Source organism: Asterias rubens, chromosome 21, assembly GCF_902459465.1.
Source record: "Asterias rubens chromosome 21, eAstRub1.3, whole genome shotgun sequence".
In the NCBI taxonomy this organism is placed as follows: domain Eukaryota; kingdom Metazoa; phylum Echinodermata; class Asteroidea; order Forcipulatida; family Asteriidae; genus Asterias; species Asterias rubens.
The window spans coordinates 7,378,978-7,396,176 of NC_047082.1; the positions used below are offsets into that span (position 1 = coordinate 7,378,978).

A 17,199-nucleotide genomic window follows, 5' to 3' on the forward strand; every position below is an offset into this window, starting at 1 on the left:
GTTTTAGATTGGGTAAACAAAAGGGCATTTTTATCAAATTTTGGTAAAAATTAAAAAATCACAAGGGGTAGGTCCAGCATATTTATTAAATTTGGGTCCAAAATTGAAAAGAAAAGACAAAAAATCACAAGTGGCAAGCCCAGACTTTGTGTCCAATCTGGGTCCAAACTTTTAAAAAATCATGAAAAAATCACAAGGGGTAATTTCAGCAGTTTTATCCTGTTTTGTCAAACTTGAGGGTGGGGGGGGGGGTAAAAAAACAAGTTGTGTATTATATTTTTTTTAAACTAGAAATAAAAACCACACACTGGGTTTTGTACTAATTTTATATATTTTTTTATTCCTACCAAGTGAACAAATAAATGCAAACTTTCACAAATCGATTGAATGAACAACGGTATATAATTTTATAATTATACATGATTGCAAAAATCAACAAACTAGTCCGATTCAGTGTTCATATTTTGTGTGCTCTTTACATAATCGAACCTGTGGAAATGAATCCATTGTGTGAGTAGGGAGAAAATAGTGACACATGTACAACTCACATTATAATTGTCATCAATTTGGACTGTTGCAGTTTATTTAAAGTTTTTCGTAATTTTTGTTTTTAATATGACAATTTTTCACAGAAAAATTATTCAGTATTAACTTGATAATCAGTAAGCTTTCAGACTGAACATAAACAAGGTTTTATCCTTACCAATTATGCAAAATACCTTTAAGCATTTAATTGGTACAATCTAAGATTAGGGTAAATCACCCTATTGATCTTTTTTAAAAGGAGTACAGCACACAATAAACTGGGTCACCTAAAACCCCACACTCCCATCATCTAAAGCCAGTACCATTCTAGCATTTTATTCACAAATATTTTTTTTAAAATACAGGTCCATTCTATACATTTTTTCTACATGCAAATTAAGTTTATAATTAGTCTTGGATCAAGACTGTCCTGTTATTATATCTCTCCATAGACCACTATCACAAGCTGAGACTATCTGTGTTACTCAAAAAGGAAGACATTCTCATAGTATATGTATGTGTCACATTCCCTGTCTCCCCATTGACATCTTTGGTAGAACTAATAACTTTAGGGGCTCAGACTATCAACCTTCTTGCCTTGATTTGGGCAAAAATTTTCAAAAACCTGCTTAAGCACAAAATAACTAAGACCAGCTTACCCCAAAAAAAGGTTACCAGCCAAAATACAAGGTCACATGCTTGTGACTGGTATCGTCTGCTTTAATCTGCTCTATTAAACTGAGCCCAGGTTTGACAATCCTGATGCTGTCCTTTGTGCATATTAAACAAGACCCGTGGAAACAGAAGGCACCATACCAAGACATACAAAATCTTGTTAATGATTTGATAACCGTTCCCCATATAAATCTTTATAGTTATAAATAATATATAATAAAACACTATTTAGAGACAATTTACAAACTTTAGTAAATGATAGCTTCAAGGATAGAGAACAATAGTTTGTCTAAAAAAACGAGAGGTTGGGGAGCAAAACTACACCCCTGGCAGTAATAGGTCTATGAAGCCACCTGTCCTGTCACCCACCCTGGTCTAAATAATCTACATTTCTTTTTCGATGCTCTGCTAAATCCATGACTTCAATTCAACAAATCAATTCATTTTATTTTAGTTCACTTTAACACAGCTGCATCAGGATCCACCAACATTGCTATAAAACTGGCCCGATTAACAAATAACCACGTTAACTGAATATTCACACAACAAATCAACATTTGTCCAAGCTTAATTGCTGAAAGACAGGGAATTAAGTTTGTCACACAATGACACAATAAGGCACATCACATATTAAGGTAAGAATTTTAGATTGCTTGACTTGAACTCTTAGTTAAGATGTCATTAATACCCTCGGAATCATTTAGGAATCCTAGAGCGTAATTCCTTGAGTGCCCAGAAGAAAGGCGTAAGGCTCTACATCAATGACGTCCTTCTTGCAGGCAAAGAGTACAGAAGGTTTTAAGGAATAAAATGGCTTCTGGTAAAACAAATTAATTTAACATTTCTACCGATAGCATGTTGTTGCCCGCACTACCCCAAAAAGTGTTTTCCCATCCTAAAGCAGACTTTACCTATTCTATCATAACTTGTACATTTTTATAACACCATTTAAACTTTCACGCTTAGATTTCTCTAAACACAATTTTGCACATTGATTGCTAATGCCCTTTTTCCAGTAAACCTTTATATTTATGTCCTTCTTGTAAATCTAACAAAGTAATAAACTGCAAACAAACAAAACAAGAATGCTGCTCATAACAAACTAGGGTCTGAACTCTGAATAGATTTGTATTGCTCTACCAATGAGAGCACGATTTCAGATAATACTTGAATATAAAACGATTGTTTTGCATGGCCCAAAGCCAAGTGTGATTTCATATATACAATCTGTTTGCATGACCCTCAAGGTATAAGCAGGGTTTTAGATATTTTAAATGAACATTTCCCCTAATTTCCACAGAGAGTTTGGATTTCTGTTCAATTTGCTGTTTTTTTATGTGCAGCACCCTTTTTCACCCTCTTCTTGCTTTTGCACCATCGGAAGACATCCATGGAAGAACTGAATTATTGGAGCAAGTGCTGTGAGCAGTTTTGCAGATATTGGCGCTATACATTTAAAGTCATTATTATCAATTTTATATTAATTTTGGTTTGACCCTTACACCGATGTGTGTATATACTGTACACCCATTACTTGCCTGAGTTCTGTGAACAAAACTCAGAGGCATGTTACTCAGGTGGAATTGAACCCACAATCTTTGCAATTCTAGAGCAGTGTCATACCAACTAGACCACCCAGATTGCCCGATAGCTAGAGGCAGTTCCAATCCTATGTTTTAGCAGCGGGTGTTGCAACGATAGATGTTAAATTTATCCCCGTTGCAAATTTAACACTTACATGTACTAATGTTTTCATTATTGTTCAATGGTACAAAGGTATTTGCATGGTTTGAGTTGAGTTGTATTGTACTTGAAGAGTCGAGTTGTATACTTGTGATAATGCCAAGATTAATAACAATCATAAAAATAATAATGATAAACACACGTATCCCAAACACCAGATCAAGTCAATTAACAAATAAAGAATCAACAATAAACAAATTAATGAGCTCTGAACAACTCCATCTTCAACAGTTTCTTGAATTTCACCATTGGGTCAGACTGTGTAGAGTCGTGCTTTGAATGTCCTGAAACATACGCCTAGTTTCAGATAACATTTGTATACATGACCCAAGATAAGTGTGGTTTCCAATGAAATGTGTATGCTAATAATAATAATAAATAATCACAAAGTCTTATATAGCGCACGTACCTACCAATAAGGTACTCAAGGCGCTGAGTTTATACAAACTTTCCAAAAGATAAGTTATTGAAGTTATGAATTCTGAGACCCAAGGGTTTATAAAAGCCAAGTGCAGTTGCAGATACAATTTGTTATTGTAACCCTAATATACCGCACCCAAGCGTGTGTAGCAATGAAGTCAAAGATCTCCAAGGTCTCTAAATTACATACAAGACTCTCTTACTGAATTTAAAAAGAGAATTAGCACACTGAGAATACTAAACTATTTTCGAAACCATTTTTAAAATTTCTGTTGGGACAAAATCCGGAATGTTCTTACATGACTATAAGTGAAGGTAAAAAAGTTGTCATGGAAACCATTACATCATCTCAGCAGCGACCAATCATCAAGAAGAATAACCATTGGGATTGTTGGACTGCCAACGCCACTGGTCCTCACCTATAGCACAAACAAATGAGAAAATGGGTTACCAGCCAGGATCAATGTGTAGTAATTTAATCATTGGATATATCTGGTAGTGAAACAAAGGATGCCTATATTTGTATGGACTGTAAAGGAGGTAACCAAGCAACAGCCCCAGGAGTAGGTGGCAACAGCCCCTGGAAAAATAGTTGGTTGTAGCCAACACCATAAAGTGGCCTCAATGCCTTGTGGGTTTGGTGACTAGCATAAACAAAATATTTAAAAAAATAAGTGAATGTATTCAATGTAGCTCGCTAGCCTGAGAAAACCTGTAAGGGTGCTTACTATATGTGACCCAGAAACAAACGCGTTAACCCCTACTCTTCCAAATACGTGGTATGAGTTCTGTGGGACCTACAGACCAATGCTCCATCCAAAGGACAAAGCAATCATGGACAAACGTGCCACGACTGGGATTCGAACCCACACTCTTCTGATCAGGATCACCAGAGCTTGAGACCTGTGCTCTTAATCGTTTGGCCTTGACACAAATGCATTCTTGCAATTGAGCTTGCTGCGCATCTAGCTGGTTTGACAGTTTAAACAAGTTTGTGGTGTCTCTGCATGCACTTACAGATTTTGTCCATGTTTCTGACAGCTTTCCATCCCAGTTCCTTCTCTGCCTTGGTAGGGTCAGAGTAACAAGCCCCTACATCACCTCCTCGTCGATCAACGACCTTGTACTTGATCTAAGACAGAGGGGTAAGATAAGACACAAGTAAACAATCCTGAACAATGGCTAGTGGTCTACTACATGGCTCAATTTCACTGAGCTGCTAAAGCAGAAAGTGTGCTCAATAACTTTCTGCTTAGCACGAATGAGCAGGGAAGCAGCTATAGATGGTACATTGAAATTCTGTGATTTTTTAATTTTTCTATTTCCACAGGCAGTTTATGCGGGTGGGATTCGAACCTGAGACCTTTGCATTGTTAGAGCAGTTGTCTTACCACTAGACCACAGAGCTAGACCACAGAGCTAGCCCCATGGCTAGAGGCAGTTTGAATCCTATAAGCCTTTTTGAGATATGGCGGACACAATGCTACAACACTACAAGGTTTGGGTAAATCAAAACCAAACAGTACACTCCTGTCACTTCCGCCATACCTCAACAAGGCTTATGTGCTAGCAGCAGGTACTGCAACGGCTTAAAAGAAGTTAGTTTTTGCATCGGTTATTAAGAATACAATGTGTTTTTTACCCAAGCCAGAGCCGTAGCCCAAGCTGTGGCTTGAAAAAGACTTCTATTCTTCAATGTTATGGCTGCAGCCATTAGAGATAGCCACAGACGAAGACTCTCTACTCAGTCAACTGACCTCTTTCCCAGATGCCTTCTCAAGAGCCTTTACAATGTCCAGTACTGAATAGCCGATTCCAGATCCAAGGTTGTAAATCTTGAGACCACATTCTTGATTGAGTTTTTTCAGTGCTGCAATATGCCCAAGAGCAAGGTCCACGACATGGATGTAGTCTCGAACTCCTGGAAAAAAAAACGGGAAAAAAACACAGCATTATAAGGAATTATTGGAATTGTTAAAATTTTAATGTCAATTGTTACCATGCAAGAGTATGGAATGACCGAATAAAACTTTCCTTTGTGATTTAAACCGGGGTCCTAGTGGTGGAAGGTGAGCAAAGATATCACTACACCAACCTGACCATCCAAAACACCCAAAGAGACCCTAATTTCATAAAGCTGTTAAAAAAAAAATATTGCTTAGCAAATTTCTTTGCCGAGCAGCAAGTTGCCTTGCTGAGCAGCAAATTTCTTTGCTGAGCAAAACATATTTGAAGCACCAGTTGCAACAATGTAAATGTTATGGAGTTTCGGCTGGTAGCCAGTTTCTCTAAAAGCAAGATTTGTGCTCAGCAAGTTTTTATGCCCATAAGCTTTATGGAATAGGGCCCCTGGCCTTAGAGCAAAGCTGCTTACCTGTTCCATCAGGGGTATCGTAGTCACCTCCGAAAACCTTTAGTTCATCTCTCTTACCGACAGCAACTTGGGCGACATATGGCATGAGATTGCATGGGGTTCCTGTTGGATCCTCGCCTATCACTCCTGATTCATGGGCACCAACCGGGTTGAAATAACGCAAAATTACTATATTCCAGTCCTGAGAAGTTCGGGTGGAGAAAAAAAGAGCCAAGTAAGGTTAGAGTCAACGGTCATTTATCCATTAGAATGCATTGGATTTCTGTTTAATCATTGCCATACACCAGGCCTGCATACTTCGTTTTCTAAAAAAGGAGAAAATACCTCAGTGCCCTTGCCCTTTTAAAACGAAGCATACATGCCTAAAAACCTTCTATACTCTCTGAGAATTCAATATCTTCCACATAGTTTGGAATGGTACACATGCACTATGCCAACCTGTAACATGATACAAACAAATGAAAACATAAAGTACTCAGACTATTCTGGGTGCTTCACAAACCACAAACCAAGTAGTGCAAACATATCACCTACATGTCCATGTAGACTAAAATTCCATGGCACTGCTTACCGGAGAATTCTGCGTTTATAACCCGCTAAATTCAGGGCTTTAAGCCCGGTTCATACTTCCTGCGAATGCAAATGCAATACAAATTTTGATGTCACAAACTTGCAACACAAATAATTCCCATCAGTTAAGTTGTGCTCAACTCCCGCGAAACATTTGCTGCGTAAATACCTGTGACGTCAAAATTTTTATCACATTCTCAGGAATATCATCTGGGCTTTAAAGAAACGCAGATCTCCGTTGTGAGCCGTCCCATAGAGTCAGGCCCCGACCACCAAATGACAACACCAAACATGTTGTATATGGTTTCCTGCAGAATTGAAACAATACAACGACTTAACACACATTTATCCGCCCTCAACTATTCACTGAATTTGATCTCTTTTTTTGCACTTCTTCAGACCATGGCCAAAGAAACTCAAGTGAGAAGACATGTTTTTAAAATACGACTGCAGGTGTCTGCTTGCACACATTGGCCCAGATTTGTTTGCCCAATGACCAGTCCTGGTCAGACTTCTTAGCATTTGGACAACTTGTTATGACTCAACAAATGTTTAGTGAAGGTTTGAGAAAGATTCGGCTAGGGTTGCCTGACATTTCGACCCAAGCAGAGTCTTTCTCGGAGGTTCGAGAAAGCGTCTTCTAGGGTCGAAACATCAGTCAAATAACTATTTTTTGCATTTATACCATCGGTCCATTGGGTTGGTAAGTTGTTTGCAACAGCTAATTTTATTTCCTCACAGAAATTTGCTAAGCAGTATTTTCTGCTTCACAGTATTACGAAGATGGGCCTAGAGGGTGAAGACAATGTGAACCACAGTGGATTATGGGCGCAGTTTGATGGTGGTGCTACCAAGTTCAAATCCCATCCATTACAACCTGTCATACCATAACTGTACTATTATCTCGTTTCCATGTTCGCTCACAGCAACGTCTTAAATGCTAAAACGACAAAGGGACGTAAAATGTGAATCTTTAATGAAGACACTGGTCCTTCGGTTTTGTACTACAAAATCCCTACTTTTTTAAATAAAGACATCAAACTTCTTTCTGGTTAGAGGGAACGTATACCTTTCGATGTTGAAGCTGTTCGATTGCTTTAAACCTATATAAATGTAGATTATACAATAAAACTAATTGGATTGGGTTTTTCAGTCACTGCACAGGGTTTTCCTTGAACTGAAATGTTTTCATTGTCTTCTCACCCTGTCCAGATGCTGAACAGGCTTTGACAAGAATTATCAAAGATGTAGATGTTCTCTTTTAGACGAACCTTTGACGAGTTACACAGATCAATCAGAATCTGCTCCATGAAAAACTTACTCCTCCCGTAAGGATTTGTGATGGAGCCACCGACAGGTTGGTCTTCATCAAGAGGTAACTTCTCTGGAGAACCATAAACTGTTGCCGAGCTCGAGTAGACAAAGTTCTTTACCTTAAATTGTTTCATGAGCTGAAATTGGAAAAAACATGAACATTATCAAGCCTGTTTTAAACTTCCTGCAAATGCGGAGCAAATTTGTCGCTCAAGTCAACTTTTCTGTGTTCAACACCAAAATGAATTAAATAACATTGGAGTAAAATTCCTCTGACTTACATTTAACAAGTTGAGCGTTCCACCAACATTAACTCTGTAGTAATCTAGAGGTTGTTCAACAGACTCTCCAACAGCCTTCAATGCAGCAAAATGGATGACTGACACTATCTGGTGCTGATGGGCCAAAAATAAACATAGAAATATTAATATTAGTGGCTTCTTCTATAGCATCCATATCAATCACTCAGTGATGCTCAAGGCGCTTCAACCATCAGTATTTCCTTCAAGGTATGTGGGACAACGCTTAAATTATGAGACCTACTCATTTTACATAGCACCATGTAATGTTTTACAAGGTGCTACTGGGCATTCAGCAGCCACTGCCAGGAACACTGGGGCGATTCCCTTCTCTAGGCTAAAAGTGTTACTGGGATCTTTCACGTGCGCTACATACACATCAATGGGACCAAGAGCTTTACGTCCCATCCGAAGGACAGGGCATCAACGTTAAGTGTATATCTTAAGGGCACAGGTGTCACGACTGGGACTCAGAAACACCAAAGTTCGAGTCCAATGTTCTTAACCGCTTGACCACGACACGCCACAACAATAGCCGAGTCTTTAATCTCTGTGAGGGTCATTTTGCTTCTTTCAACAAAATCAGAAGGTGCAGGGAGATCAATCAGGAACAAATCGTAACGCATCTCATGACAGCTACAAAGTCCAGAATTGTGACTATCCTTCAAGAAGACGTTTCTAAGGTCTTCAACGTCCAACAGATCAATCTGATATACCAGTATTTTCTTCTCTCCACCCAAGATTTGACTTACCTTCAAGAAGACGTTTCTAAGGTCTTCAACATCCAACAGATCAATCTGATATACCAGTATTTTCTTCTCTCCACCCAAGATTTGACTTACCTTCAAGAAGACATTTCTAAGGTCTTCAACATCCAACAGATCAATCTGATATACCAGTATTTTCTTCTCTCCACCCAAGATTTGGCTTACCTTCAAGAAGACATTTCTAAGGTCTTCAACATCCAACAGATCAATCTGATATACCAGTATTTTCTTCTCTCCACCCAAGATTTGACTTACCTTCAAGAAGACATTTCTAAGGTCTTCAACATCCAACAGATCAATCTGATATACCAGTATTTTCTTCTCTCCACCCAGGATTTGCTGGACTCTATGCAGGCTCTCAGGTAGAGAGTTTTTTCCTGTCGACGAAATCACACAAGAAATAAAGAGTTAATAGATGTTAAATTTACATGGGGGATGAAGGATATTAATTTTGGTTTTACCCCAACATCGATGTGTGTTAGCGCTACTCAGTACTTTCCCAAGTTCTGTGAAGAAAAAAAATACGAACTGCCTCTAGCTACTGGGCAATCTCGGTTGTCTAGTTGGTAAGACACTGCTCGAGAATTGCAAGGGCTTTGGGTTTGAATCCCACTTGAGTAATATACCTGTGATTTTTGTTCGCAGAACTCGGAAAAGTACTGTCAGAGTATACAGTGCTAACACACTACATTGTAAGGGTAAAACCAAATCTAATAAACAAATAAAGAGCTAAACGTTTTCCCAATAAAATTACATCTTCAGTTCTTCAAGATGAACAGTTTCCGACTGAAAGTTCACTGCAGTCCTTGATTTTCATCTATAAATGGAGCAAGTGCAGTTTCATTTTGCAAAGGGGACTTCCATCAGCCTTTCTGGTGTATAGTGGAACCTTATGAGTGCACTGTTTGGTGTAAACAAAGAAGTGCAAGTTACCGCTCTGTTCAATTTGTCTTTGTTTAAACCCAAACTATTTAATGCCAAATGAAGTGAATAAAACTTTACCTTTGGCTGCATTTGAGAAGTTGTCGACAACGATGATGTTATAGTCCTCTTTCAACATTTCTAGAACAGTATGACTTCCGATGTATCCCGCACCCCCAGTTATCAAGACATACTTGGCGGTATCACCCATCTTAAAGTGTTCTCTATCCTAAATATAGTTACACTGACTGACACAATCTACTTGTTGTATTTACTATTTAGTCAAGACTGTCCGTGTCAAATCTTCCAGGCTTTCTGAAATAAAAGAACAAAATAAATCTATTTAAGGAGGAAGTTATTAAAAGTCTTTGGTATAATTTTTATTAAAGACAACACAAGATACATTACTTATAATTCTTTAATTTGTTGTCACGTGTAGTGCTTTACATGCACAAACCTACATGTACATTCAACAAATTTAAACACTTAGGCCTACACAAAAAATTTACTATTCTTGCTGGTACACATGTAATCTGAAATTATTCAAACAGGCAAGTCCAGGAGGCTATTTGGTACAAAAAAAACAAAAATTACAAATTGTTTGAACACTGAAGTGTGAAAAACACATTTTGTATAAATACACGATAACACAAGCCCTGGTTCAAAGGCCACCTTTTTTAAAAACTCAACTATAACAGTGAATATATTGTTTTACAGTACAATAAAGTGATAAAAAATATCTGTACCTGCAATAGCTGATCCTACCATGAAATTACACTACCGTACTACCGTCCTGTAGCATTCAGAATGATCGTTCTTTGTGTTAGTTCATGCATCAAGCATTCAACATGATCTAGCTATGAGGCGCTGGTATGATTATGGGTAATGTGTCAACTAGACATAAGTACACAGGTCTGTTTGCTTCGTTTTTGAAAGGGCAAGGACACCAATACAGTTTCTTCTTGGCGAATGGCACCCTAGAAGGAAAGTGTCAATTTCTACTGGAGCATTTGAAGTGCATAAAGGCAATGACCAGGGGGCATCGAGCAATTGCCTTTGTTGCCTCCGTTATCAACCAGGCCCGTGTAGTGTTTCCAACGGAACAACCTCAACCATAGTTTTATTGCTCCATGGTGGTTTTACTGGTACCTGAAATACCTGCATCTATTTTGAAAGAATCTTGCTCTTAAAGTTGGGTGAAATTAAAACATCTTTTTCGAATTTCCTGCCTGAATAAAATGCACTGAATGTATTTAAATAAATTTTTAAAATGTGTTTAGCCCTCTGCTCGCTTCCTCTTTTAAAGCTATTGGACACTTTCGGAACAAAAAAAACATTAAAAGTTCACAGATTTACAAATAACTTACAGGGTATGCAGAAGGTAATGGTGAAAGACTTCTCTTGAAATATTACTCCATGAAATGCTTTACTTTTTGAGAAAACATTAAAACAATATAAATTCTCGATATCAAGAATTTACAGATTTATTTTAAACACATGTCATGTCTTGGCAAAACGTGCGGAAACAAGGGTGGGTTTTCCCGTTATTTTCTCCCGACTCCGATGACCGATTGAGCCTAAATTTTCACAGGATTGTTATTTTATATATAAGTTGTGATACACGAAGTGTGGGCCTTGGACAATACTGTTTACCGAAAGTGTCCAATGGCTTTAAGAGACCGCCTCCTCTTTTTATCAGTATTTTTTTCATAAAAAAAGGACACATTTAATTTTAGCGGCCTCGTACAAAATTAACATGTTTTTGGCTGTACATTGAATTATGAACTATGACCTTTATCACTTCATCATCATGAAGACACAACCCCTTTGTCAATTTATGCCTAATTTTTAATTGCAGTGGCCTATTATTTTAATCAATCATGTATATTTCATTATGCCCAACACAACAGTAAGGTTTATCGGGATTCAGACAAGCAATGCATTGTGGGAGGGAATATGGGGCGGTTTATATGCAGTTTCTACGACTCGTGCACGCAACGCCTATCTAAACCTTTGTGTGGGTTCAACAGCGCCCTCTCTTGATATTTTGCTATTCGCGATCAACCTTATATGAATTGGTCTTTTTAATTTGTCTCAACCAAAGTAAATCCGTTCATCGACATCGTGTTAGCTACAACAACAAACAATGTTGTTACTTTTATTTACACTTATTTTAACCATGGAGGAATAAATTTCCATGTTTTAACCAACCAAACATCTTGTTAAAATTATTTATTAAAATCACAACCATACAATTAATTCAATTGTCATAATTTATTGGATAGTTTATGGAATGTTTTGTGTTGTTGCAAATGCACTCAATTCAATTCAAATAAAAATAGTAAATACATTATTCAAATCAAGTTGAAATTGAACAGGCTTAGGGCCACTGATTTTCCGTTTCAGAAAAGTGCAAATTCCGTTTGGCAAAAACATGAATTCCGTTTCAGGCACAAAAAATTCTGTATCATGTTTTTTAATTAGATAAAAGGTTGTTTAATACCCAGGGACACACTTATAAAAATCAATTTGAGATAAGTTGCACTGTTGACTTCGTAAAATGTTCATTTGAACTGACAAATTTCAAAAAAATACTTTTTTTTATAATTATTGTGGATTATTTTGTATACTGCTGTTCTAAAAAGGTTGCACTGTGACTGCAGTATCAATGCACATGATGTGATAGACTTGATTCCAAGTCTAAAACTGCAGTTGATTCTCTGCATCAGCCACATTGTAGGCTAATGACAGGAGTGTATCCACAAAAGGGCGCTGTTTCAGCATGATCAAAGACTTGGGAACAAGTCTATGGACGTGACCATTCTCCATCCACAAACAAAATGTCAGCCATTTTGTTTTCGCTTTGGCGACAGAATGTTGACAGTTTACGGTTTTATTTTAGACCTTTCCGAGATGAAAAAACATTGTATGTGTTCTTATAGATCATAGGTAAGCTAGTTTGTGTATTATTGTTGGTAAAAGAGAGGGAGAAATACAATTTGGGTGAACAACAAAATAATGTTTAAAACGTGCCGCGAATAATGCCCTTCGCTTAACCATGGCTTAACCATGTTAACAACGTGTGTACATCATGTGTGTAAACATTGAGGATGGTGAAGTAGAACAGAATGATCCACGGTTAAGATCTCGTACTTTTTAATGGTCTGATTTCTGATGCCTTTTTAGTTTAACAAAAAGAATCTTAATAAAAAATGCAATTTCAATAGTTTTGGCGTCAAGATAAAAAAAAAAAAAAAAAAAAATCAAATTTTCTGAAATCCCGTTTTCCGTTTCAAAGGGCGGATTCCGCGAATTCCGTCCGTTTTCCACGATCGCGGAAAATCAGTGGCCCTAAACAGGTCTAGCCCTCCTAAAGCCCTAACTAACTCAAAATTAACCTCGGACATGTCGGACACACGGGACGTACACCCATGGAGGACACCTAACCTACGACTACGTACACAAAATAGGATCCATTCGATTTCTAAAATTTTGCTACACGTATTGAGTTATATGGTTAAACCGATAACAAAAATGGAACACATACTCACTTAGTTAGTGTGCGGTTGGTGGAATTTTATTCGCTCAGTAGTCAGAGGAAGATCTAGATCAGGGTGAAGATTGAACAGCTGAACTGGAAAGTATGTGTACGTGTCACGCCTGTAGACTGGCGTAGGAAGCCATTATATGGAGTCAAGGTGCCCAACTAAACATATACCGTTACGTTGGTCGCGTTTATTTCACAGTTATTCCTCCCGCAAGGGGGCGCTGTTTCAAGCAATTTCACTTTCACTCAGCAGGTAGGGAAAAAAATGAAACAAAAAACCCGCGATCACAGATTTTAAACCAATTGTTTTATACCTACCTTTTTTAGGCATGGGTGCCGAGATAAATGACTGATATTTCGGTAAATGGTGAATTAAATGGGTGTCTTAGGCTTGGTTTACGGATTCAAGAAAGGGAACGGAGCATTGTTATTTGGACATCATAATATGTATTTTTTATCAAATTTACATAATTATTATTATTAATATTTTTACACAAGTTTTGTTCTGATTGATTACATGGTTAAAATTATTATTTAGTTAAACCACCATGCCCAATATATGTGGCATGTACGCCCCCCTTCCCTCCCGACAAAAATACAAAACTAATGTTCCTAGTAAACAAACAGCACTTGCACTGCAGACAAATAGCACGTCTTTTGTTTTCACAAGATGTTATTTATTTTAATTAAAAACCACGCAAGAGGCGTAAACCAATGTAAACATCAGCATGGTTTTTGAATCTCGGACCGTAGTTGTCATCTGTATCAGGAAAAGCGATACTGCAAAAAGTAAAACATTCGAGTTTTTGGCAGCTCTGGAGTAGTTAACTGTTTTGGAATTTTATTTTGTGGATAATATTGTTTTTTGGAACGGAAATTTTGATTAAAAAGTCGTGCAAAGTCGCTCGGCAGGCTTACCGCAAACTTGTGTATTTTGGATTGTTATTTGAGTAATGTATCGTATTGGGGCGAAGTATTGTGTTTATGACTGTGATAAGGATGGACCGGCTTCTAATCGGTCAATACGTCACGCGGTTTGCCTGTGACGTAACAGGATTGTGTTCATCTTGCTATTCGATAACAATGTCATTAACATTAAATGAAATCAAGTTGAAATACTGAGTATAGTATGATTTTGGGTACGACAAAAATTGTGATATAAATTCATTAGTCTTTGAGTTCCGCATCATCGGATGGGGGTGGCGCATCCCAGGCAGCCCCACCTACATAAACAGCTGAGTACGGTGGTGGCGGTATCATGACGTCACTGATGATGTCAGCATAAGGTGGCGGCTGGCAGAGTTCTGATTGGTCAAACTCATCGTCCACATCTTGTTGGTTCTCGTTCTCGCCGTCTTCAGTGCGCCTGCGTCTGGCGTTCTTTTTCTCATGTGTGGACACCATATGGTGGATGCAGCGGAGGCAGTGCAGAAAACAGCACACGAGGACAAGGACGCCCCCACCGGCGATAAGGAGAATCACCCAAGGCTGGTTTAACGCTGGAGTAGAACAAGAGACAGGAATTATTTCATGTTCATTATTAAACTTAGTCCAACCTTTACCCCGGTGTGTCAGGGGATTTATGTCACCCATCGGGCAAACTGTGTACTACAAACTTCTTCTGATAGCGCCCTCTTTTTGAATCTCCTCCCTACATCTGCAATGAGGGGGACAGAATCTCCGGCCTCAGAACTCCCTGGGACCAGCCCCACCGTTTAAACCATGGCAAGCAAGAAACAAATGTTGTCACACAGTTAAACAGTGAACAAGTTGTTTTCATTCTAGAAATCTGGTGTGGATCTACCTGTTGGTCGATGTGGATTTGTTTTTCCAGCGTCTCCGTGACTTGGACGTGCCCTTCTACTGTATCTTCCTGTCAATTAATTAAAAAGGGAAGACATACAGGTAAGCAACATTGTCTTGTGATAAATCTCCGGCCCGCGGAGTCTACGCAAACATAACATGTTTTGTCTATATTATGCAGGAAGAGCTCTGAACTGGCTTTCATTTCATGATCTGCTTACTGAGTTCTACGCTTACGGCGCATATAATCTAAATTACCTACAGAGTCCGTAAGCGCAAAATATGTTAGGTAAGCAGATCCATACAAAAGTACACTGCGCATGTGTAAAATCGTTGCGGTACCGCTGCTAAAAAAAAGTATTCGAACTGCCTCCGGGCAAAACGACGGTGGTCATGACACATTCTAGAGTTTCGAAGGTTCTATGGTTCGAATCCCAACCGAGTAACATGCCTATGATTAATCCGGGTTGACATAAACTGGGAAAGTACTGTATATAAAACGTGCTAAATCGGGTTTAGGGTCAAACTAAAATAATGTACAATCCCTTTAACTTTTGAAAAGTGCGTTTTTTTGTTTCTGAATTAGGACATAAGAATGTAATTAAAGAGACTTACGTGCATCAGTAGTTGACAAGATCACTAACAACGCAAGACAGATACTGATGAAGTTGATCAATCTTCTCTGGCTCAGAACCTCCATGATTATGGTTGAGTTTTACTTTATGGTTGGTGCTGCAGATGTGATCATGGAGCTATGAAAAGTGGGATGTACTAGTTTCTTTTAGTGAGACATCAAAGAGGCTCTTCACACCATAAAGGAAATAACTGATAATCAGCCCGTCCACAACTTTGATTAAACAATGAGGAAGGGACAAGTCACAGGTGCACATGTGCAGAGGCTGTTGTCAACTAACTGTGACGATTGTTGCTGTGAATGAGTCTGCAAAAAAAACTCATTTATTTCTAATGTGAACCAACAGTCAAGAACACTTTATTATTTCCGCATTCATACCTTACACACAACAACACAACGCTGTCGCCTTTCGAACCTTCCAATAAGCAGGAAGTGTTGTAGAGTGTATACCAAACCAGTGTATACAAACACAAACATTGCATGCTCACTCATTCAATTGGCATAAAGCGAAACCTTGTGTATTTTTTACTCTGTCTGTAGTGTTTATGATCGCACAGTGTCAAAAGGTGCCCACGGATATTTCAAATCCATCTGACTCGGCAGATTTGACATGAATATCCTATCTCATTTGGGGATTAGAAATCCAAACTCTGTTGGATTCCTCCATGGCTGGACGGATGTTGGTTTTTTTGTATATATAAAACGATTCAACCAAGCTCATGGACTGACTCCTATGATATTCCTAAGGGGGTTATAGGCGTTTTCCCCTGTTTTGTGACAAACAAGGTCAGCAAACAAACTTGATCTTTAGACATGTACCAATCTAAATATTGCTAAGTGTTACGTCACACAATATACAGACCACAATGGTAATATATTATGGACTTCTAATCTTAAAAGATGAATCTTAGTTCATTGTGAAAATCGAGCACAGGGCACTAAGAATTGTTTTGATAAAAGGTAGCTTTAGTACTAACAGAATATGGTTACCAGTCAAACTACCACACATGCACACTCAGTGACTGGTCTCCTGCTCATATTTTCTGCTTTTTCAGAAAGTTGTTAAGCAATACTTAGTGTTAAAACGGCTATATGAAATCGGCCCCATGTCTACAGTATTCAATCTCGCCACTTTTGGGAGTGTCCAAAACAACATCCCTGTTCGCGCTTCCACCACAACACACAAAGCTATGGACTGCTGCTGATGATTTACCATTCGTGCCTACTTTTCCAAACAATGGATAGCTGCCAATACTTATAGGTCATATCTTAACATTTAAATCGAGCTAACAGAGTGGGGTAGGTTTTGTGGTCTTGAAAACCCATACCAATTATGATGGGAGGTAATAAAATGGGAGTCATGGGACGGGAAATAATGCTTTGAATTTCCTTCGCTATGACTAAACATTATGTGACCTACATTGCCGTGAACTCTAGTTTAAGATGGTATTTAGGCATGGGGCTATCAAACATTTAAACGAGGGAAGAATTAAAGAAAAACGTTTCCAAAACTAATGTTAATTACAGGCAAGTTTCCCCAGTGCTTGTCAAAACTCCAAAAAAAAATTATACACAAGTTTGGAAAGGGCATAAGGTCTTAATATGAA

General features: G+C 38.3%; 1 protein-coding gene across 1 annotated transcript; it reads right to left on the reverse strand.

The window, feature by feature from the left end:
• Positions 1-3,370: 3,370 nt before the first annotated feature.
• LOC117304486 (UDP-glucose 4-epimerase-like) lies at positions 3,371-16,146 on the reverse strand. The gene is made up of 11 exons (XM_033788979.1): positions 15,574-16,146; positions 14,960-15,028; positions 13,156-14,654; positions 9,690-9,923; positions 8,943-9,064; positions 7,903-8,016; positions 7,579-7,758; positions 5,738-5,918; positions 5,121-5,284; positions 4,381-4,495; positions 3,371-3,782 (listed from the first exon to the last, which is right to left on the reverse strand). Exons 4-11 carry the CDS (start codon positions 9,817-9,819, stop codon positions 3,730-3,732), a joined length of 1,059 nt encoding a protein of 352 aa, XP_033644870.1. The 5' UTR covers positions 9,820-9,923; positions 13,156-14,654; positions 14,960-15,028; positions 15,574-16,146; the 3' UTR covers positions 3,371-3,729.
• Positions 16,147-17,199: the final 1,053 nt, after the last annotated feature.